Raw genomic sequence first — 24,139 nt, 5'->3', positions numbered from 1 at the left:
TCCCAATATCGATCCGATACGATATCAGCACGAACCATACATACTTTTATTACTTATTTTGTAGTGTGGAATGTTAGAAAAGGCTTGATCAAGTGATATTACTCAAACAGAGAACAATAGTCAGCAACAGTAGGTATGAGAAAAACTGATCCATTTATTATTAACCTATTGGTTACATTCATTTTAACCTTCAACATAATATCTACAGTATTCTACAATTGAATATATATCGGAGATTTTAGATGCAGTCTGATAAATTCCGATATTCGTTTTTCTGGCCGATATTGGTCCGATATCAATATCGTATCTGGACACCCATAATAAATATCACAATAATTCTAATAGAAATTAGGTCTTACCAGAAAGACAATTCTGGGATAAATTTGCTGATACAAAATGCTACACAGGCACATTTATTAACAAACAGCTGCATAATATGTGCCACTTCTGGCTTTTTCTCCTATAAGGGACAGCACGTGAGTGAGTTCTATACTGTGGCTTGTTTAGTGGTAGATCGGGTTAGGACACGATTAGCTTTGAGAAGTAGAGAAAGCAGTGACACCTAAATTTAGTATCTGAATACAAAATAAGTTATACAATTGTGTATATATATCGATATAGGCGATTTTGAAATTTTCCATATTGCCAAAATAGAAAACTCGATATAACTTGAATCTCGATATATTGCCCAGCCCAAATTATCCCTATAGCATTTGGCATCCTGTGTTTTTTTTTTTAGCTACATCTCCTGTGCAACTTATATATATAGTATTGACTAGTTTCCTAAAACCTCCATTAAGTTATTTCTGAGTGAGAAAAACTGTGTGTAATGTTACATCAGAACATAAGTAAACATTACCATTAGTGACTTGAGTGGTGTTTAAAATCAACTGGTGCCTCATGTTAACTGGTGACTGAGTCTGAGTTTCAGCTGATTATGCACTGAAGTCAGTGAAATGTTAAAATGCACACCAGTTCCACCCTAAAAATCAGTAAACATCCCACCTACTCATCGTGTTTCAGCTAATCTAGCAGTGAAGAAGAGATGCTATGCGCTAGCAGACAGAGCTATTAGGAAAACATGACTTTTACAGATATTCAAGTAATATTACAGATATTCTTTTGTTGCTAAAGGGGTAAGGAATCATTTATGAACATGTTTAAGAGTAGTAGACGATTCCGCCCGCTGCCTACGCTTCTGGATGAATAAATTATCTTCGACATGACGAGTTCTGTTGTTTGTATCAGGCGTTTTCTCCCACGCTACTTGCTTACCATGAGCTGACCAATCGTGGCAAGGTCAAGTCCAACGTCACTTTCTAGGTTGCCAGTTTGTAATTACAAACAAATGCTTCGCTGGATAGATTACTGGAAATGTGCCCTGCAGTTTTGATGCACGCAATGCACAGCAGTACCAGTAACATGTTAGTGGGGTTGCCAGGTTGGGGGCCCTCTAGTGGCCGGGGGGGCCCTAAGCAGGCGCTAAGTCTGCGTGTAGGCTGGGCCAGCCATGCCTGGCGCAGACACTCACATCACGTGTGAGTGACGTAGTTCAAACAAGAGAAGGATAAATACATAGCGCCCTGTGCTATTTAAAAAAAGTACTGCGATTCAATTTTCAGAGTATCTATATGAACCGTGACACCTATGAATCGATTAATAACTTCCTTATGATTAATCTTTACATCCCTAGAATATAATGTAAAGGTAAAAATCAAAGAAATCGGGTGGAACTTAATGCAAACTGAGCAACTGAACCAATGTTCTATACATGCCTATAAAGGCTGTAGCTGTGTTAGTTTGTACTGCAAACTATTTGTTGATTTTAAAAGACAGGCTTCAGTGATTCATAATGAGCTTTAACTATCACACGGCTGCTGAACAGCCCCCAGCAACAGTATTGTGTGCATCTTACACATCCCTATATCATCAATTCACCATATGATTGATAGGTTGCATTGCTGGGTATACAGTATCTCAGCAACAGGCCTCTGCTTGCATCGCATCTAGCCTACTAGAATAAGAAAAAGAAGACGACAGCGAAAGTCAGGATGTCAGAATCGAAAAGAAAAAACGCTCACCATTTTTAGCCATTATTAAAATATGGATAGTGGTTGATCAGCAGCTTTCAGTCTCCAGTTGAAAATGTCACGTTTTTAAGATGCTTGGACCAAGTAGTCATTCTTTGTGTTACGAAGCAAAAACACTGTGTCTAGAGTGACTTGGCAAAGATGGCTGCACTAAAAATAGCCACAACACAAATAATGACATTCAGTAAATTTCTGATGACAGAAATATTACCTCCTCACTGTGAGGTAAGGTTGTGTCAGGTTGGCAGATTAAAAAAAAAAACCTTGTAGTGTTAGGTCAGGATAACATCAAAGATAAATAACAGTGTCAAAAGTTGGATTCCACTCACATTATGGTTAATGTCTAAGGGCCCTATTTTTCCGTCTGGACTGAAGCGCTTCTTTACACACCTGCAGTTATGTGCCTCTCTCCTGCGCGTATTCTCCGGTCCAGGCTACTGACACACCCACCCTGCGAAAGTAGACCAAAAGCTCGTAGTCTGTGAATGAAGGACGTCTGAGGCAAAGGAGGCGGACTGGACCATGATGTCATTATTTTTGGGCTGTCTAGAAATCACGGACATGGAGTTTTTCCAACGCTTGTAAATGTCATTGAAATTCGTGAAAGTGATTAAGCGCACTTTGATTTGAAACGCCTTCGTTGATAAACAATGTAACAGGTGGATTTGATCAGATTACTGCAGTGTGAGGATCGGCCGCATTCTTCTGTCCGAACCACAGTTAAAATCTCTCTTTTTCTCCTCATACTAACAAAAGGTTAACGTTTGTTTGTGTGGAAAGCCTGATTTTAGAAAGTTCTTACATTCCTGCCTTCAGAAATGATAATCGCATCAGCATCATCTGTCATGTACGAGGTACCTGCTCTAAAGAGTGACTGAGTGTGATGTCTGAAGGTTTAAAGAAATAACCCTGCAGAGCATCTTGCTTTAATACAGAGGAGACTGATGTTTGGAGTGAAACAGAACCATTGGCTTCCTACATAATACACAGTTTTGAATATAAATAGTTGAAAGCCTTTTGGAGCTGGTGTGAGTGAGTCTGTACTGAAGCTGAGCGCCATATAAATATGTGTGGGAACAGTTTCTGCTATCCATCCTCTCATGCGCGTTTCATTAACCTCCGCATATGACCAGGCCAGATTTGAATGGGAACGCCCACATTTCAGGGCTGCTACACCCGGAGTGCGTAACTGGGATGGAGGCGCGCAGTGACTGACTTAAGTACAGGGTGCGAATAGCGCACAGCCAAAAACAGCACTCTCTGACTTACACGTATGAGAGAATGGAGCCCTAAAATACTAAAGTATATATACTTTTAGTAACTCAAACATGCATCCAAGAGTTCCATTTTGATTTCCAAACTCAATTTCTGTTCATTGGGCATATTCAGACAATTACAATAGCCATGATTAACCAAAAATAATTTTTGTAATACGCCAAAAATTCAGCCACCATTTACTTACCAAAACAACCAAATGAAACGGGATGTTTCAAACACCACGGTCCGCGCATGTAAGACTGGAAACGAGCCAACGTACAGGTTTCAATACATCTTAGCATGAAGGCATCTTCTAAGTAGAGTTTGACACGGACGACGGAGTGAAAACGCATTAGTTTTGTTAAATATTAGAAACTGAATAATGTGTCCTAAAATGACAAATTGATATTTACAGCCACGCTATTACAAAACAAAAAACAGTAAAATACATTTTAAATAGAATGGTTTATTTTCTAATCTGGCCCACAGGTTTTTATTAATTAGTTATAATGAAAAAAAAAAAGTATTTGAGAAAATAAACAAGTGAAAAGTTTAATAATGAATAAAATGAAAAGGTAAAAAACTGCATTAGGTAACACATTATTTTGTAGTCTTGATTTGGAGAATCCTGACAGTAGCTTTTAGCTGGCAGCCCTTGAGTTTGGAATTCAAGTTTGGGTGGTCCAGGTTTTGGAGGACACCAGAGTCTGGGCTATGACTTACATTTGTGTAACTCAGATTTGTGTATCTGTTCGTCCTCAGTCAGGACTCTAGGCTGACGTTTTTCCCAGTGGCAAAACACGAAAAAATTTAGTTTATAGATGCAAAAAATAAGCAGCAGATCACACATTTTTAGTTCCTCGTTTCTTTCCTCTCTGAACTAAACACTCAAGATATCAGTTGTTCTACTGCTTCTGTGTTTTGGCCGACTGGCATATTTAAATGTCAGCCAGCATTCCACCACAGGAGTGGGATCAGACTCTTCAACTGGACCCTCCATGCTGATCCTTTAGGGATGTAATGATTCACCCAACTCCCGATTCGATTCACGATGCTGGGTTCACGGTACGATTCTCTCACAATGTATTTTACAAATGATGACTGAAAAAAAAAAAAGTTTTTTTTTTCCTTTGAAAATAAAATAATAATACTGTACTGTTTTCTTTTATCTTTCATTGTCAAAATAATCCCTTGATAAACTATGCAAAACAATGCAATTTAATTAAAAATAAATCCTGAATGAAATAAAGAAAGAAATAGTACAAAACTGCATAATTTTCTTTTTAAAAGTGCAACTGAAAATGTATTTTGTGCCTTAACAATTGGACTTTAAAACAAATCCCATTTCAAATATATAATATAAATAAACAAACTGTGGCTTTCATTCTCTCTCTTGTTTCTCCCTTTCCTCTCTGTGCTCCTCTTACCTTGGAATTCTTTCTTTCTCACCTCTTTCATTTTGTCTTGTGAAAGCCAAAATACGTATATGTATAGTACGTCCCGCTAAATTCAAAATAGATAGCGCCCTTTTGCTGTAATAAATTTTTTTTATATATATATATTATAGATTCAATGTCAGAGTATCGATGTGAACTGTGACACCTTTGAATTGTTTCATAACTGCCTCACGAATAATCTTTACATCCCTATGATCCTTATAACAAATTTATTAAGAACATCCTTAGATCTGCATTTAATGGACAAAAAAAGGAACGATAAAGCCTTTCTACCTAAGAATATGAACTACATCACTAAACTGAAAGCAAGAACTGTTCACTTCTAACTTTTCCCCCATTTCCTCCTCCACCTCCTCACCTGCCTCACTGTGCTCTGATTGACTTCATCCTGCTATCCATGCTTCTTTCACGCTCTGTTTTTTTGCTGGCCTTTCTTTTGTTGCATTATTACAGATCATAAAAGATGCAGCTTGGATGTGTACAGGTCAGGGCTTTACATGATATTCCAAAGGTCACGTGTAATGTGGGGCAGTCATCCCCAACCTTTTGTCAAGGACTGGCTTCTTACCTGCCTTTTCTTCTTATGTTTGCAAGCTGCTTTCAATAACCACCCGGCTGCACTGGCTTAATCAACAAAACAAGCGCCTCCATACACACAGCAGACGTTAAGAGCAGCAGCGGACCCGTAGATCCAAAAACCCGCTCTCAGTGCCATGGGGCTCAGTAAACAGAAGCAGTTTGGTTGAACTGGGCCCAGCAGCTCATCTCCAGCCGAGTTATAAATAACTGAATTTTCTTTGGACTTGCCATGTCAGGCATGTTAGAGGTAATGATAACTTTTACTTGCCTGAGCAATTGCACAGGTGTTAATGTCGAGCCCTGTACATAGACAACTAAATCATTTTCACGGTTCACACATTGTTTTTTTCTCCAGGCAAATGCGTGTGAAATGCTGGCACTGTAAGCCCTGCTCAGAACAACAGCTGAGTTAAAATCACTCATAGGCTTATTCATTACGTCTTCCAATCGATCGGTTTGTACATGTGTGGGAAGTAAAACAGCTGTTTTGTGTGTGTGTGTGTGTGTGTGTGTGTGTGTGTGTGTGTGTGTGTGTGTGTGTGTGTGTGTGTGTGTGTGTGTGTGTGTGTGTGTGTGTGTGTGTGTGTGTGTGTGTGTGTGTGTGTGTGTGTGTGTGTGTGTGTGTAACATGTTGAGCTATATTTGAAGCAGGCATCGTTTTACAGAGCCAGCACGCCCGTGCGTTCAAGACTCCTTATCAACCTGACCATCCTCTGTGTCTAGGCCACTCCCAGATACACACACACACAGCAAACACCAAACAACTGGTTAAACCATTCATTCCCTGCAGGGAGAATAATATCCCACAGAACGATGATGAATTCTGTGTGTAGCTGCAGCTCATTTTAAACTCTTTATGTTCAGCCATGATGATGTCTGTCTCTGTTGTCAACCGTCTGTTTACAGATCAACAGAACGCCCTGAAAGTCGTCCGTGCCTCCAAACCAAGGACCAGGAAGTCCAGCAAGGTAAAGCTACTTCATTGGACATCAGAAGATCCTCAAAAACTCTTTAAATTGATGAATAAAAACACCAGATTACCACAAAAACACACGCAAAATTTTTTAAACAGACTGTTCTCATGTCTATGACAGTATAAGGCAGACAAGATGTGACAAACAAGTGTTTATACTTGGCATATTTTGATCACAATATATTGTATGTCTTATACTGTATATTCCCCAATTTCTACTTTATAAGTTTCTAAAAAAAAGTTGCAAATCATTGGGAAAAAAATTTGTAGGAATTGTTTTTGAACTGGCTATTTCCAAATCAGTCTCAGGTTAAAAATTCTCAAATAATGTAAGGTCGATGTAATTATTGAAATTTTAATTTTATTAAACTTATTTTTCTTTGTATCTATTTAAGTGTTTAGTGACATAAAAAACCCTAATAAGCTACTAGAGTTGCACAAAAAATACACTTTAACAAAAAACAAAATAAAATGCAGTTTGTAAGTCCGTCACTGGTTAAGTGACATTAGGCTGAAGTAAACAAATCTATGACAAGTTTGTTTTTATTTAAAATACAATGTTTTTCATAGTATTTTTTTTTTCTCTTTTGTCACATTTAAATGTCATAAAGTTTTTAAGTTTGTTTCTTTCTGTTTGCACTTAAAAACACTGTATAAATCTTTCACCGCAGGTTAAAACCTTTAATACAAGCCGTGTTTAATCAAAGATAACACAAGTTTCTTGGGTTTAGAAATATGATTATATCGTAATACATTTTTATCTATATAATGGTATACAAAAAGATGTGGTATATTATGATTGCTTCTATTGGTTTCTGAAGTTCCTTTTAAAAATAAAACCATTTTAAAAAAAAAAAGCACAAATTATCACAGATATTTGCTCAAATTACCATTAAAGAGTCTGTTAACTGTCACAGGTTAAAAACACATTATAAAGACAATCAATCAAGTTTTATTTCTAAAGCGCTTTACAACAACCAAAGTTGACCAAAGTACTGTACACAATAAGAATATAATTTAGAAAATGCATAATATATAATTAAAAACAGACCATTATCATAAGTGCCACAGAACTGTGTGTCAAATGCCTTTCTAAACAGATTAGTCTTTAGTCTATTTTTGAACAGGGTACCTAACTCAACAATATAAAGACAAGGTACACAAAAATGTGATAAACATTTGATAAATATGATTTCAAAAATTTAACAATATTATTTTCCTTCCTGGCATTGTTTAAGTTTTAGACAATCCTCCAAAAAAAAATTTTTTAAGCTTAAAAAGAATGAGGGTGTTGAGGAGTTGCGTTCGTTGATCGTCTCATACATCTTTATAGTATAAAACCATGTGCTGAGTGGGAAATCCACAGCTGCTGAAAAGCCAGTGGCTTGTTTGCTCTTTCGACTTGTTTTTCCACGACAACGTTTAAAGTCAAACTTCTAAAATGTCACAATTACTGAGGGGTGAAACGTTTGAAGACTTTAAATCCACAAGGACTCTAAATTTAAAGCTGGGAGGATTTTTCTTTACGTTTTCTCCTTTAAAGAAACTAAAGAAACTCAACTTATTTTATGATCTGCTTTGAGCCCAAATCCTTTATAAAGAAACAATTAATAAAACCTGGGGCTGGGCTTTTTGTTCTTTCCTTGGTCATTTAGTGTGAGCTGCTGTTTTTAAAGAAGAACCTCGTCATATATACATATACAATGGTTTCTCTGCATTGAACCAGTAGTGTAGTGTTCCATGGGAACATTTTTTTTTTGCAATTAAGAGCATTTTTGAGGACTCTTGGTATGTATTCAGGGTATATATGATATAATATGACAAACCTGTGACCCTCTGCTTACTAATCCACTTTTTTAAAAAACTTTTTAAAAAGTGTATTTCATTAATTGAAGCCTTCAAACCAAATAGGTATGCGTAACCGTCATCAGAAAAAAAACACAGGTTTTACTGTTTTGTTTTTTAATGTAAGAAAGTGAAAGGTCATATGATTAAAGGTTCTATCCCTTCTAATTTAGCTAAAATAAACATAACTAATAATAACAAAAAATATAGTGAAATAAAAGGCATTATTTTTCATGTTTAAAACAAAAGGTTTTCAGCCATTTTTTTGTATTCGCCTTTGTCCGAAAATTTGAGAAGCTAAATTTTAACAGAGAGAAATACCTTGCTAATTAAAGGTTAGATAAAATTTTTGAATGGAATAAATTAGTAGTAAGTTACATAACCATCATGTCAATTACATTTTTAAAAATCCTTTTCTCACCATTTTTTTTCATCAAAATTTCGTTTTTAAAAAGAAAAACAGATGAACAGACAAAATAGACTAAGCTACACAAACAAACTGCATGGACCAAAACACTGCACATGCTTTCGAGTCTCAGTAGATGTGTAATCACAATGTCTATTTGCTCAACGCTATATTACAGCAAAGGCAATGTCCTGATCCTGAACACTCAGAATTTTAGTTTTGATAAAGTGCATTTAATTCATTTTAAAAAAACATTTCAGGTGACGATCTCTCTGTGATTATAGCTTCAATTTTAATAAACCTTCAGGTTTTGTGAATACTCGATGTGGCAGTATTAAGATTGTGTGTTTTAGATGTACACACACACTGTGTGGGCTCGATACACATACACACTGTGTGTGTGTGTGTATCGAGCCCTCTCAGTCTAACCCTGACCTGCTTTGGCAGCGTTAGTGGAGTTTGTCCCACAGATGGAGCATTGACCACCTCCTCTTTCTCCCACCATCGTCCAAACCATCAGAAAATGATCACACAAAGTGTTTACAGCACTGAAACAAATGTTCATTCAGTTTGATATATTTTTACTTTTTGCTGCATCTGTAATGTTCAAAGATTTAACACACAAATTGATTCTCATTGAACCTGAATAACGATAAGACATTTCCTCACTTTTGCAGTCCAGTGACTTCAGTGACATCACTAACTGGCCGACACCTGGAGAGCTGGCCAAAGAGGTACGGACGTTTGTGTGGGTGTGAGACTCTTTGTGTGGGTGCGGTGGGTATGTTTAAAAAAACAGAGGCATCCTAATTTCATAGCGTCCTAGTAGGACCTGAAAAATTAAGTTTCAGGTTATACACATTTCAGTTTTATTTACATTTTATCTGTCCATCTAAATTGATGCAAATACTAACAAACTAAACTTTAAAAAATCATGCCAAAAATGCTTCATAGGCTTCAAGTAAAATCTTGTGATAGTAATTTTCAATGCTAGTAAAAGTAAAAAGGGTTTGTTCAAATCACGCTAAATGTTGTGCGATCGCATGGATTTATGCTACACATAAAAAGTCAGTCCGTTCACGTCTTCCCAACAGTTACTACATATTTAACCCCCAGGTTTATTGGAAAAATATGGGTGAAATATTTTCCTAAAACATGTAGGCAAGGTTATATTCCTTGCTGTGTTGCTTTTTTCGTTTTTCGCTAGTTAATTTTGTGACTTCCGTCCACTTTCTGTAATTACAGAAAATCATAGGCCCTAGCCTACCTCTCATGTCCAGTTTTATATATATATAAGTTGTCAATAATTTTTTGTAATCCAGGTATTTGAGGACATTGATGCCCAAAGTGTGTGTATTTAGTTATGCATTAATTTTGCTTACGTTCAAAACAAATAGCATGTTACGTGGACAAATCTATATTTTTATTAAGTGAAAAGTATGATGCATTGAAGCAATGCAAATGTGTACAATCAGGCTGGTACCACTTCTAGGGCCTACGGTTTTCCTCCAAAAAACACGGAATTCACTTCCTGAAATGAAAATGGCAATATGACACGGAATATACCCTCACATGCATGCTTTGGAACAAATTCAGGCATTTACACAATATTCTTTCCCTTAAAAATAGGTGACTGAATGAATCTCCAATTAGAGAAAGATGATGAAATGGAAATTATTGGAAGGAATTGCTGAAAATTTGAAACAGAAAATCTGCCTCAGTTATCAGGAAAATTGTGTGTGAGGTGAACTTGTGAAAGACATGTTGGATCACAGTGAAGGGTTTCAGATTTCTGCTCACTTGATGCAGCACTGAAAGCATGCAGTCAGACTGATTTGATGCTGTTTTGTTCATGTACCTTCAGGAGTTTTCCATTGAACTTTTATATAAAGATATACAAGATTTCTAAGATTTAGTGTATCTTTGTGTAGAACAATACATTTTCTCGAGTGCTACAAGCTTTGTCAGGTCTCTTATTATTTGCTGATGTGTAGGAGAAGGTTTTTCTGCATCAGGTGTTTTTAAAGATTTGGTTTTCCTCCATCCAGCAGCAGCAGAATGTCCTGAACAACGGGAAAAAGCCTCCGTCCACACGTCGCGACAAAGACAAGAGGAGAGAGCGTCCGGACAGGAAGTCAGAGAGCAGCCATGACGGCGGTGAGAGCAAAGAGAACCAGGAGGCGGAGTCAGACCGTCTGGGGGAGCCTGTCAAGGAGCAGGAGTCCAAAGACGCCAGGCTGAAGAAGAGAGGAGGTGAGGGTAAGCAATCCTTTTTTTTCCTCTAAAACGTACGTCTTTTTTTTTTTTCTGCTGAAAACATTTCATCACTGGAAAACATTGGCCTCCGAATCACAACATTAGCCACAGTGTATGTAGTAACGTATGCTAGGATGAACTCACACCACAGTCTTTAGCAGTAATGTTCCTCAGTATATATGGCATTAAAGGAGTACATTTCCATGTTTAAAGCTGCACTAAAAACCCAATGTTAAGGGCTGACCACAACTGCTCTGTCTGTTCCTATCCTATTGTATTATTACCCTGGAATTTTATCTTGTTGTGCTTTTTCTGTTTCTGATCAATCTATAAAGTACCGTATTTTCCGGGCTATAGAAGGCACTGCCTTATTGGTCGCATTCCAAGAATTTAGCAATTTTCCAAGAGAAATCCTTGTAAAGGCCGCTCCGTCACGTAGCCCACACTCTATTGGCTGATGAAGGTGCCCTTCAAACGACTCGGCCAATCAGAGCGGGCAGGTAGGCGGGCTTCTGTACTCCTTTCTATTTTAACGGAGATTTCCGTGTATTCCGAGGAGTTTCAACTGATGAGTTTCCATCTCCACATAAAGTCTCCTCCTCACTGCCCCACGTCTGAATATCAGTGCATTTACATCTTTTATGATCAGTTTTTACTGTAACTAGACTGCCACACCCTCAACTTTAAATAAAAAGCACAGTAACCTCGGGCGTCGAAAGGCGCTTATATTCAAATAAAGTATATTATTTTTTCTTATTGGAGCTTTTACAACCACAAGACTGCTAAACAGCACCCAGCATGGCAGAGGATACATTTGACATCTGTTTTGATGTATATCATTAATCATACCTTTTGTTTACTTAACATTATTTTATAGACAATGATCAATTTGTGGCTCAGTCTTGTGCCGTTTGTTTGGCGAAATTGGTTAAAAGTTGCAGATTCGTGTTTGGGAATTTGAAGCAAGTTTTTTCCCCATTGATACATAAATGTAACTTGATACAGATATAGAGTGTAAAAGTAACTGTGTGTAGAAGATTTTGCCTGAGGAGCCATGCACACCTTTCATTAAAGAATTTCTGCGTTCCCAGAAAACATGAAGACTGGTTTGCTGTCAGAGCAGCTTTTCTTCCAGCATGAGAAACCTGAATCAGACCTTGGTTTGTTTTTTAACCCAAATCTACTGCAATCATTGAATGTTGATGTTCAGTGATGATCTGTTTAACTGTACTTTGACATGATTACTTCTGCTTAATTCAGAGTGATGCAAACTGATGCATGTTCTGTGGTGTGTGCAAACACAAATGAGACAAACCAGTGAAGAGTTTTGTCCCAATGTCAGATCTGTTTGTTCTTAATGGGAAGATATGTGATTAAAAATGTGTTTCCTCCAAGTCAGTCTTTATTTCAAAAGCTAGTATTATAATGAAACATTGTAAAATGTACATTTATAATATATATAACACTTTTAACACGACTAAGAGTGATGGTGTGAAATTAAAATCATTAACTTTTGAGAGAAGCTGCTTGGAAAACTATCCACAAGAAAATACCAGAAACGATATTTCAGAAAAGTAATTCATTGCACTTTTCATCTTTGTAGTAAAGCAGCAGCTTGTCAGATGTACCTCAATGGCTGTTTTTGGTTCTGGTTTTGTTTTTTTATTTCAAGGAATATGAAACATCCGCTGCACAGACAGCGGATATTTCATATAAGTCATAGAAAACTGTGGAGGATTTTCTTTGGTCCAAAACTTAGTTTTAATTAATATTCTGCACTGTAAACGCAGCAGTGGAAAATTGGCTAATAGCCAATCACTAGTCAGTTGCATGCTGGCTAATCTTTATCTAATAATCAGATTTATGTGGCATGTCAAAAGTGTCTGCTTTGTTTCAGCTTACAAGCTACTTTTCCGATGATCGTGTTGTCGGGATCGACTGTTGTCGACATGATTTTCTGGACGAATTAGACACGATTGGATTGTAAAGCTGCTTGCTTATAAGAAAGCACATCACTGTACAGAACACTGACACTGTGGACATGGTGGGTCCATGGAGCACATACGCTGCAATAAAGAGGACTACACATACTGTAATAAAAAATAATTAAAAAGTTGTGAATGAGATGTTTTTCATTTTTCTAGTTAAACAGATACATGTCAAAGATGCCTTAATTAAAGGATGATTTGGTTGATCTTTGTACGTTTAGTCATTTCACTTCAACCTGAACAGATCTATTCTTTAGACGTTTGTAACAAAGGAGAAAACAAGACATTTTAAGGAGATACTGTCATTACTTAATGCACTTTGACATTGATCAGTTTTTTTGCTGAAGCATTATTGTAAAATAAAAAGACCATGCAAAAAACAACTAAGTATAAACTACATTGATTTTATTCATACATTTTATTAGTGTAAGAACATTACTTGGATTTGTTTTTTAAAAGTCAGAACCAAAATTGGAGTAAAGTTTTTGCAGTTACAAGCTATAGATAATGTAAAAAAGAATTTAATTTACACTTGTTCCGAATTGTTGGATCGTCTTTGGGCCAAAACTCTTCACGCTGTGTCACGGCAGGTAACAAACGTAAGTGGGTTTCATTGCCACTGGAGGAAACGTCCCGGGATGACGGGGAAAAGACGGCCGGCGGACGCTCGGACGCGGAGCCCAACGACTTGAACGACTCCACATCTCCCAATCAAACGCTGCACAGTAACCGAGCGCATGATAGCAGGAGTAAGTGTGGCTTCTTCCCTGTGTGACTCTCTGCTGTTTGCTCTGATACGACTCCATGTTTGCTCAGCCGCCGTTCGTCTCACCGATTTTTTTTTACAAGACCTGCACACCTTCATGTCTGCATGTTCACTAACAGGAAGGTTCTCTTACTATTTATGTAGGTGACTGATATTGCTCAAACTCCAAGATTAAATCATCAAACCTTTTTGTTTTTTGTCAGAATATTGGTTTAAATTCTAATTCAATTTCACGCACTAATATGAGTGACAAACATATGTTGTTCAAATTTCAAGATTAAGTTGTTAGATCTTCATTTTTGTCTAAATGTGGTTTTAATTTTATCGTGGTTCCCCGCACTGATTGAGCCTGTTAGTATGTTAGTCCCCTCTTCACTGTAAGTTCCTCCTGTGTCTTCAGGTTGGCGAAGTGGGCCTCGGGACTTCGGAGACGACTCCAACAGCGTCCGAAATGATGGCAGCAGCATCCGTGGAGGAATTCGAGGCCGGGGAAGAGGTCGCGGTCGAGGTAGAGGTCGTGGACGAGGTGAGCATTGGCGTTTAGCGTCCCCTTGAGCCCCCTCCTGTTTTAAAGTTTCTGAGTTTTTACAGTTTCTGCTCGAGTCCTTGCTCAGCTTTCTACTCCTCCGCCAGGTCGGTTTGAATACTCGGGAAACTTCCGGGATGGAGACGGCTCAGCCCAGGCAGGCTCAGAGTTTGGCACCAATATGGTTTACTACTACGACGACGGCAATAAAGTGCAGATGTACACAGTGGATGAAAAACTGCTGAAGGAATACATCAAACGACAAATGTACGTAGACACTTTTTAATCCTCACTGAACATTGACTGCGTCGCTGAACATTTTTTAATGTTCAATGGCACAAAAGCCATGTGATGGCATTTTTATAATCATGTAAAGAACATGAATTAGAAACAAAGTGAAGGAAGAGTTGATCAAGAGGGAGCAGATTACAGCTAAACATGAAAACTATTTAATTTTTTAAAAAGTTGTTTGTTAGTTAATGGCTGATCCTGACTCTGAGGGTATTTCCTCCTGAAGAGGAAAGTGACGGAGATAGAGTGTCTGTGTTCATAATAGTCAGAGTCCACGCTAGATGATCAGTGAATGCTGACATGAGATAATTAAACCCTTTGATGGGTCTGTGGTTCAGATGAGAAAATTTACATTACTTTGATCAATGCATTGTACTCACAGTATGCATATTTATTTAACTTCCCCCATTTTAACAAGAAAATTGTCCTTATTTGGAAATTCTTGTTCATACATTGCCATACATATTATAGTGAAATTTATTAATTGAAATATCTAATTTAACATATTGGTACATCAATTCATAACCAAAAGCTTTACCCATTTTCCTGTTTTACAATGACAGACATTTGAATAGTTAAATATATATACATAAAATTAAACAGTAATGTAAAAAAAAAAAAAAAAAAACCTCAACGCCTAAAGGATTTAACAACTTGTCTGAAGCCTGGTGGTCAAGCATAACTGAGTAACAGTTACTGTAAACCTGCAGCACCCAGATTAACCTCCCACAGCCAAAGGCAGCACTTATTTTTTTAAACAAAAATGTAAGTAAACTAAAGGTGTCTTTTTTGTTGATACTAAAATAATAATGAGCTCTTCTGTTTGTTGACTGCAGGGGGCACCATAGCGCTCTCATAACCAGCCCAGAATAAAAAAGTTAAACTCCTAAATATAGTCTGAGTGCTTAAGACTGGACAGGCCATCAAATTACACACAGGCCTGAGAGAGTCAGGAGACCAATTATAGGGAAAATAAAGTGTGTGTGTGCGTGCGTGCGCGCGTCCTCAAACCTCTTCCTTTGCGATATTCAGACTGCTCACTCAGGCGACAGCACTCAACCGCAATAACTGTAGAACGCCTGCAGGCTGAGCTCCATGGACCAACTGTATGTGCCTGCAGAACGTAACAGGGTTCCTATTGTAATATTTCCCCCCACTAATAATTCTACTTGTATTAGTTGTACATATTGTCATTTTTTTTTGGGCACAAAACTATTTCTTACATTTAATTATAAAGTGTTGTAGAATTTTCCAGATAAGACTAAGGCTGACACTATAAAGCAGTAAAGAAATGGATACATTTAAAGTGACACAATAATCATACAAGAAAATAAATATGAACATAAATAGATATGTAGCAAATTTAATAGATTAATGAATAAACTAATAAGAATAATAATTACATAGCATACAATGATTTGTCAAATTCCAGATATTATTTTAGAATACACTGTATTTTAGCTGCATTTACCAAAAAGTGTACATCAGTCAAGGTTTAAAAAAAAAAAAAACATTTAATGGTCAAATATTTATTTCATTTTTAAAAGGTTTTTTTTGTCCTGGCAAATATTGGTGCAAAGGTTTTCCTTTATCTTATTACTTTGTGTAAACTGATTTAGATTTTCATTTTTTTTTTTGGTGAGCTGCAGTGTTATGAAGGTTTTCAAACATTACATTAATCAGTTTATTCCTTTCATACAGCGAGTACTACTTCAGCCTTCACAACCTGGAGCGAGACTTCTTCCTCAGGAGAAAAATGGACTCCCAGGGTTTCCTTCCCATCTCCCTCATCGCGAGCTTCCACAGAGTCCAGGCTCTCTCCACAGACATCAACCTCATCGTTGAGGTAACACTTGACTCCACAGTCATACTGTCAGTTGTTCAGCTTATATCTAAATTTCCTGATCATTAGAAACATGCGTATATTACAGAGGTAACCTCCTGACATGGAAATAGCTATGACAGGGAAAATACCCTTGTCTACATGTTTTAGGGGAATATCTGGCATTTTCACTATAGTTCCCCATCAAAGTGACTTATATATTGTGCAAAATTTTTATTATCTCCCTATTAAGCATTTTTGGCATTAATTAAGGGATTAACAAAGGCAAATCTTGGAAATGATAAAACAAAAATTATGCTGCGGAAGTAAGGTAAGATCAAATCTCGTGATAATAATCGCAACCCTTAAATAAAAGAAGTCGATCATATTTTCCTCCCTTATTTAGTTTTTAACTGTACTTTTTTCTCTCTATTTGTTCTTTTTTAGTTTTCTCTCCACGTACGCTCATGTTCATGCACTTTAAACCTATTTAAACTTTAATCTGTTGGGTATTGAGTGTTCAGTGTGTCCATGTAAGTTGAATGTTGAGTAATGTGAGGTAATAACTGAATCTTGTCCTTCAGGCACTGAAAACCAGTAAAGAGGTGGAGTTGGTGGATGACAAGGTTCGCTGTAAGTCGGAGCCGGAGCGTTGGCCCATTGCTGTGCCTCCCCTCATCGGATCGCCACGAACTGACTTCTCACAGCTCATCAATTGCCCCGAGTTTGTTCCCCGACAGACGCTGAGCTCCACCAACTCCGGTCAGTGTCTTAACATCATTACTGACTCCTAATTCTAATAGGTACTCATGAAATAGTTCAGGTTTTAAGTATCTCAACCCTCTGAGTCCCAAACGTTATGAAGGCACAGATTAGGAGACGTTGACAGTTTCTTTTAACACACCCACTGCCATTTCCTTTATTGTCCTGCTGCTCCAAATACTCATCTGAGCAGAAAATGTGGAGTGTGCTGAAAGGACTAACAAATAAAGATCACTTTTCAATCCTTCAACTACCCAGGAATCTGTGCCTTTTAATTCTAAATCTGATGTATATATATACTGAACCCGTAAAAAAAAATCTTTTTAGAAAATGAAACCCCAAATTAATGAAAATATGCCTTAGAAATTAACCTAAAACTTAAATAAACCTTCAAAAATATGAAAAAACTACCTTAAATATAAAAAAATTATCTACAATTTGCAATTGAAATCTGCTTTTTTTTTTTAAAAAAAAAATCCTTTTAAAACTTAACCCTAATTAAAAAAAAAAAAAAAGATTATGAAAACAAATTAAAATGATAGGAATAAACCCTAAAAGACAATCTAGTGTTGGTTCAGTTTAAACAAGGCTTCTTCCACTTGGAAACTGACTAATGCTGTGTTGGGAAATACATTTGTATTCTGAAGGTTTGCACTACACTCTATAAATCATTAACTGTTGCTAAAATTGCACTTGCTCGGAGTATTCCTGCACAGATATAGAACCTACACTAGGATCAGTTTGATTTTTCTGGTTCAAATAATGGAAATACATTTTAAGGAATGAGAAAGCTTTAATTTGGCTTCACATTGTGTCCAAACCAGGCAGGATGTCATAGTTCACCTAAACTGTACCTGTAGGAGAAAATCTAGTCTAATGCTGGTTTGTGTGTGTGTTGGTGTTTACAGCTTCACCGCTTGAAAAAGAAGCTCCTCTAGATGAAGGTGTTGCTACACCTTCAGACTCTGCAGACCCTTCCTCCTTGTCTTCCTCCTCTCCCTCATCCAGCAGGAAATCACTCCCAACCTCGGATGACACCAAAGACGCCCCTAAAGTCGACCCAGATGCCTGGATCCAAGTGGAGAAACGGCACCGACAGCCATCCGGAAAGGCTAAGCTGGTAAGAAAAAGTTTAAAAAAAAAATAAAAACACATTCTTCATGCTGGACACAAACTTTACCAGTTTTCGTTTTGCCATCATCTTTATTGTCTACACATTAGGCTGATTGTCATAATTTTATGTCTGATAAGTAAGTCCTCTCTCCTAAATGTCTTTGGGTCACTTTCACCTTTTAATACCACCTCTCTTCATCACTGCTCTATTTTTCTGTCCTCCTCTTCCTCACCTGAAAGCATGTCAGTGATGATGTGTGTGTTTACGCCTCCTCTCCATCCTCTGAGCTCCATCCTGACTCTTTCTCCTCAGCAGTTGAGTACTTGGCCTTTCATAGTTCACCTCTTTTCATTCAAAGTACTGATCCACTCTATTCACTTCTTATCTGTCCTCTTAGGCCGGAATTCATTATATTTGACAGCATCATTGTTAAAAAAAAAAAAAACAGAGTGAAGAAGGAAGGCAGGGTAAAAGAGCAACAACCATCCAATAAAATATATAATAACAAATACAGAACACAAAAGGTCTTCCTCACAACAAAGTCTAAATCAAGAGCCAAAACATTGGATGCACAGTAATTATCGGTCCGATAACGAGGAATTGCGCCATTTTTTATTTTTTTTTAGGGCCAGTGATTCTCAATCTTTTTTTGTTGTGCTTCCCAACCTCAACTGGAAGCATCCATTAAAAGCAGCAGACACAACTAACAGTAGCGTGTATTTTTATCCTAAATCAAGCCAAAGATTGTGTCCAAAACATCAATGCACCTAATGTATGTTTATCATTTTTTTTGTTTATAGAAATAAAGCGACAATAAGTTAATAGATGTGTTTTGGCTTGAGTCGCCTCAGTGATAAATTAATCTACCCAGCGGCCGTTCAGCTGTCTTTGACTCTGAATCATATGTAACCTCTGTCATTTTTAACCTTTCCAAACATGTTATGTTAATATGTGAAAAACAACCAAACAACCATGTTATTCAAAATTAAAACTTGCATAAATATTGATAAAACACTTAAAATATTGATAGCAATGACTATTTAAAAATAATATAAAATTATTGGTGTGAAAACATAGCAAGAAGCTTGCACATTAGCACAGCCAAAACATGTCAAATTTAGGTTTTTGCTTTTTTTTACTTTTTAGATTAGGTGTTCAATTTCATTGTAAAAAAAATGTTTTTTACGATTCGATTCATGATACTGGGTTCACGATACAATTCTCACGATTTATTTTACAAAATGGGACTACATAAATGACTAAAAAATATTCCTTTATTTTTCATTGTCAAAAGAATCCCTTGATAAACTATTCAAAACAATGCAATTTAACTCAAAAATATATCTTGAAATAAATAAATAAAGAAATAATACAAATGAAGAAGAAGCCTGTTAATTTAAATTCTGGTTCTATAGTAAACAATACAAAACTGCATAATAGTTCATTTTCTTTTTAAAAGTGCAACTGAAAATGTATTTTGTGCTTTAACAACTGGACTTAAAAAAAAGAAAACAGTCTGCACTGTATTTGCGTCATATATTTGTTTGAACCAGCAGAGGGCGCTGGTAACCAAGTGGTCGGTTGGCATGCAGATATCTTGCAGTGAAGAAGAGATGCTATGCTAGCAGACAGAGCTAATAGAAAAGCGTGACTTTTACAGATATTCACGTAATATTACCGATATTCTTTCGGTGCTAAAGGGGTAAGGAATCATTTATGAACATGTTTAAGAGTAGAAGGCGGCCAGAAAGAAAATAGTAGCAGATTCCGCCCGTCGCCAACACTTCTGGATAGCGCTATCTGCTGTTTAAAAAAAGTACTGCGATTCAATTTTCACAGCATCGATGTAAATCGTGATACCTATGAATCTATCTATCTTAACTGCCTTACGATTAATCATTACATCCCTAGTCTATTATAAAATGGATAGCTGAATTGATTACTAAAAATTGGTTTAGTTGCAGTTTTTTGATGAAATATTCTCAACTGTTCAAAGGTTCACTGTGATCTGGTGGTTGTAATGCACACTTACTTTTCAGATCTAAAACTGTGGGTAGTGAAGCATGGTCTGTATTAATGTTCCCTCTCTCGTCCAGGGTGACTCTAAAACTTCACCTGCACCACAAACTGAGCCTGACCAAGAGGAGCTGGACTTCATGTTCGACGAAGAAATGGAGCAGATGGCGCCACGAAAGAACCGCTTTACCGACTGGTCTGATGAGGACGACTCAGACTACGAGCTGGACGACCAGGATGTCAACAAGATCCTCATCGTCACTCAGACTCCGCCGTATATCCGGAAACACCCGGGGGGCGACCGCACAGGAAATCATGAGTCGCGGGCCAAAATCACCACAGACCTGGCCAAAGCCATCAATGACGGGCTGTATTACTACGAGCAGGACCTGTGGAAAGGAGAGGAGACCATTGAATGCAGCAAGGTCAGAAAAAACATTTGGTTTTTCATTGAGTCCCTGAATTAACTATATTCATCAAGGTATTTAGACGCTCCTATTTAGAGCCTCCAATTTTCAGTTTTCCTCATTTTTCCCAAATCCGACTTAAAGCATATGCATTTTCGTGTCATTTCATTTGTATCTTATTTTATAGGCTTTCCCTAATTTGATCTCATTTCTGAGATGTCCCGATACAACTTTTTCATTTCCAATATGATACCGATATTGCAGCCTTGCGTATCGGCTGATAACAATATTGATCCAATATCAGCATGAATCATACATACAATTTTTTTTTTTGTCTTCAGTAAAAAAAATATAATTACTTTTTTTGTAGTGTAGAATGTCAGAAAAGGCTTGATCAAGTGATGTTACTCAAACAGAGAACAATAGTCAGCAACAGTAGGTATGAGAAAAACTGACCCATTTATTATTAATCAATTAATTACATGAATTTTAACCTCCAACATAATATCTACAGTATTCTACAATTGAATAAAATAAATGAAAAATGAATTGGGGAAAAAATAAAGAAAAAAAAAAAAATTCGGAAATTTGAATCCGATATTTGTTTTCAGGCTGATATCGGACCAGTATTGACATTGGGACACCCCTACTCATTATTGGCTATTAAACTTCCCATTATTGTGCCAAAAGTGCTTACTACGGTAACATGAGGTAACTTTTATTATTAAATTTCTATTTCTATGCTTCTGATTGTCAAAGAAATGCTGAAATTACATGAATTAGTTTTTGCTACACTTGCAAGTTATTTATTTAAATATTGTTGAAATCCTTAATATTGTCTCAAAACATTCATGTGCAGGGCTCGCATATGCGACTATTTTTTCAGTGTGTGCGAGTGAAAATTTCATCTGGTTGCATCTGTGCGAGTGCGTAGGGTGACCTTATTTTGAAAATCCAAAGGGAGGAAACTTCCTCGTCCTCTGAGTCTTCCTCCTGTGAATCAGGGTCCGACATGGACACTACATGCGCCGCCATGTCCCCAAACACACAGCTGCTGCTATACCAACGCTAGGGACAGACAAGGTCTGTGCTGCGTTCACGGACACTGTGACAAACACACACAGCTGCTGCGTCTGGGCACGCGAAGCTAGGGCTGCACGATTTTGACAAAAAGCCTAATTGCGATTTTTTTTTGACAGATATTGCTATTTCGATTCGATTTACGATTTTTAAAAAATATTCTATACGTTTAAATGCATATGCATTTTTTTTTTTTCCAAATTCTGTTTTCCACATCATTTTTTTTAATTCTGTTTTTTAGAAATATTAATCAAATTTTTCAGAAAATATTAGTTTTTCCCTCTTGTGAGGAAACAAAATACTAATAAATAAAAAAAAAACCATAATTAAGCAAAAATGTATGTCAAAAATAAAAATGTAATTTAAAATAAGGTAAATATAAGTTGTAGTGACATCGATTATTCCGACTGCTCCTTTTTAATTTTTCATGTCATATAAAGATGTAACAGAGCAGCATTAACTCATTCAGTGCCATTGACTAACTTTTAAGTAATTTCAAATCTATACGCTCAGTGCCGATGACGTACTTTTACATCTATTACATTTTTTCACAGGGATTACTAGAATACACCCTGGCTCAGGTCCCTCATCAATATCTAATGTGTAGTGTGACGTAGTGACCAACTGTGCCCTGAAGGAGCGCACCTTTTAGATGAGAGATTAGCCACTGACGCTACCACTAGCTAAAAAGGAAGAAGCAGGGACGAGGGAGATTATGGTGCTACGGAGTGATATTGTGAAGTATCTAGCAGCTCACAGCACCACATACTAACACAGAACATGTGTGGACCTTAGTGGATTATTGATAATGTTGCGATTGTGAGATAAAACCATCAACTAACCGGGCTAAACGGGTCATCTCTGTGTGTCGGGAGGAAGAGGAAGTTACGTCTGTGTGATTGACGGGGGAGGAGAGACTTGGAGGAATGTCAAAATACAGTAAGAAGTCCATTCAACTCTGACATAGATGGCAAAATAATAATAATTTTTCCATTAAAAGCCCGGTCTCAGTGTTGTTTTTGTGGTTTTATAGTAGGAAACCAATGTTATGGTGTCACTAAAGCAAAAAAAAAAAAATGCTTCAAAGTCACTCAGAGATTTTTTCAGAAAAAGCCATTTTTCTCAGCTTTTTGTCACAAACTGGCGATTTGTGTGAAACTTGCCTATATTCAACTGTGGATTACAGAAGAACGAAACAAGCAAGAAACAATTACTTTTTATGGTGAAAGTAGAGACTTGAATCTTTCAGAATCTGGTGTCAGATTTCGGATTGTCATTGTACAAAATATTTTGTGGATCTTTGAAAATCAGTCAAAATGCTCAAACGGCTGGCACTGAGGGGGGTAGAAATTCTGCAAATGGCTGGCACTGAATGAGTTAACGTGGATTTTAGCGTACTCAGAGACTCGCTGTAGCCAAAAAAAAAAAAGAGAGAGACTCGCTACAGGCATGCAAGTGTGTGTCCTATAACCATCTTTGATTGGCCAGTATCCCAGGAAGACAGTTCTCGGCATTCCTGATTGGTGAACATATATATCACTTAAATGATGGAGACGGAAGAAAAAACCTCCAACATCTGAGGTTACGTTATCACATTAGTGAAAACCTTAATACCGACGCGATTATGGTTAATCGTTCAGAGCAACAGAGCGCATGGGGGAGCATGACGAGCGGAGTGACGGAGAGCATGTGGGGCGCGCTTATCGGATTTGGGGCGGGGAAGAACGCGCTGAGCGAGCATACATGTGCAGCGCATTCACGATTCCACACCAAAGAGGAGGACCTCTTCAGAATCAGCATGGAGGGGCCACAACTGATGGACTATGATACCAGGCCAGATGTTCAGCTGTGGTTCTCCCAGGGCAGGGGTCTGCAACCTGTGGCTTTGGGGCCTAATGTGGCTCTTTGACTCTTTTGCAAAACTGTTGAAATAAATTTTAAAAAATTACAGAGGCTATTAATGATTAATGACAAACAAAATCAACATATAACAATTTGTTAACCTAAAATAAATCACGTTGTGCAATGACTCAGCACCTTCCTACTTCACCATTTGCAACATCTACAGACCATCAACTTTCCTGCACCTGTGGCTAGCCTTAAGTTTTAAATCCCTTGTAAGATAATTAAACCAACTTAAACACTATTCTAGAAGAAAATAGAGATTTTATGTGTGTGGAAAACAGATATCTGCCAATGTGCCAGTTAAATATGCATGCTTTATGTGTGGCAAGAAATTAGCAATTAACAAGTGTTGATCGACATGATCATGTGTCATCAAATTCAAGTTACTTTTTGTAGCCTTTTAAATACATTAACTAAATAAACGATAACACACACAAAGGGATAGGATGAGCCCAACAATGCAGTAATTTGATATATACAACAATTAATGCCATAGAGGTAATTCACCTATATTATCAACCTTATTCACTTATTTTCCCAGATTGTTAAATGTGAGAAAGTGTCGGCATTAAAGTGATATTCCTGCAAATGATGTCAAC

General features: G+C 37.2%; 1 protein-coding gene across 8 annotated transcripts in view; it reads left to right on the top strand.

Moving 5' to 3' along the window:
• The window catches only part of larp1b (La ribonucleoprotein 1B), a 35,356-nt gene that overhangs the window by 1,565 nt on the left and 9,652 nt on the right, over positions 1-24,139 (top strand). For 2 of the 8 annotated variants that reach the window (XM_028437267.1, XM_028437265.1), the window contains exons 2-12: positions 6,290-6,351; positions 9,285-9,341; positions 10,656-10,866; positions 13,442-13,600; positions 14,018-14,143; positions 14,251-14,410; positions 16,136-16,280; positions 16,841-17,018; positions 17,927-18,138; positions 18,372-18,446; positions 20,229-20,573. In XM_028437267.1, coding sequence (XP_028293068.1) covers positions 6,290-6,351; positions 9,285-9,341; positions 10,656-10,866; positions 13,442-13,600; positions 14,018-14,143; positions 14,251-14,410; positions 16,136-16,280; positions 16,841-17,018; positions 17,927-18,138; positions 18,372-18,446; positions 20,229-20,573 — 1,730 coding nt within the window. The remainder of the gene's footprint in view (positions 1-6,289; positions 6,352-9,284; positions 9,342-10,655; positions 10,867-13,441; positions 13,601-14,017; positions 14,144-14,250; positions 14,411-16,135; positions 16,281-16,840; positions 17,019-17,926; positions 18,139-18,371; positions 18,447-20,228; positions 20,574-24,139) is intronic. The other 6 variants (XM_028437272.1, XM_028437271.1, XM_028437266.1 and 3 more) reach the window with 5 other exon arrangements.

The sequence above is a fragment of the Gouania willdenowi genome, chromosome 22 (assembly GCF_900634775.1).
Source record: "Gouania willdenowi chromosome 22, fGouWil2.1, whole genome shotgun sequence".
NCBI lineage: Eukaryota > Metazoa > Chordata > Actinopteri > Blenniiformes > Gobiesocidae > Gouania > Gouania willdenowi.
Note: the sequence above shows the minus strand (reverse complement) of the source record. Positions and strands in the feature narration are given on the sequence as shown.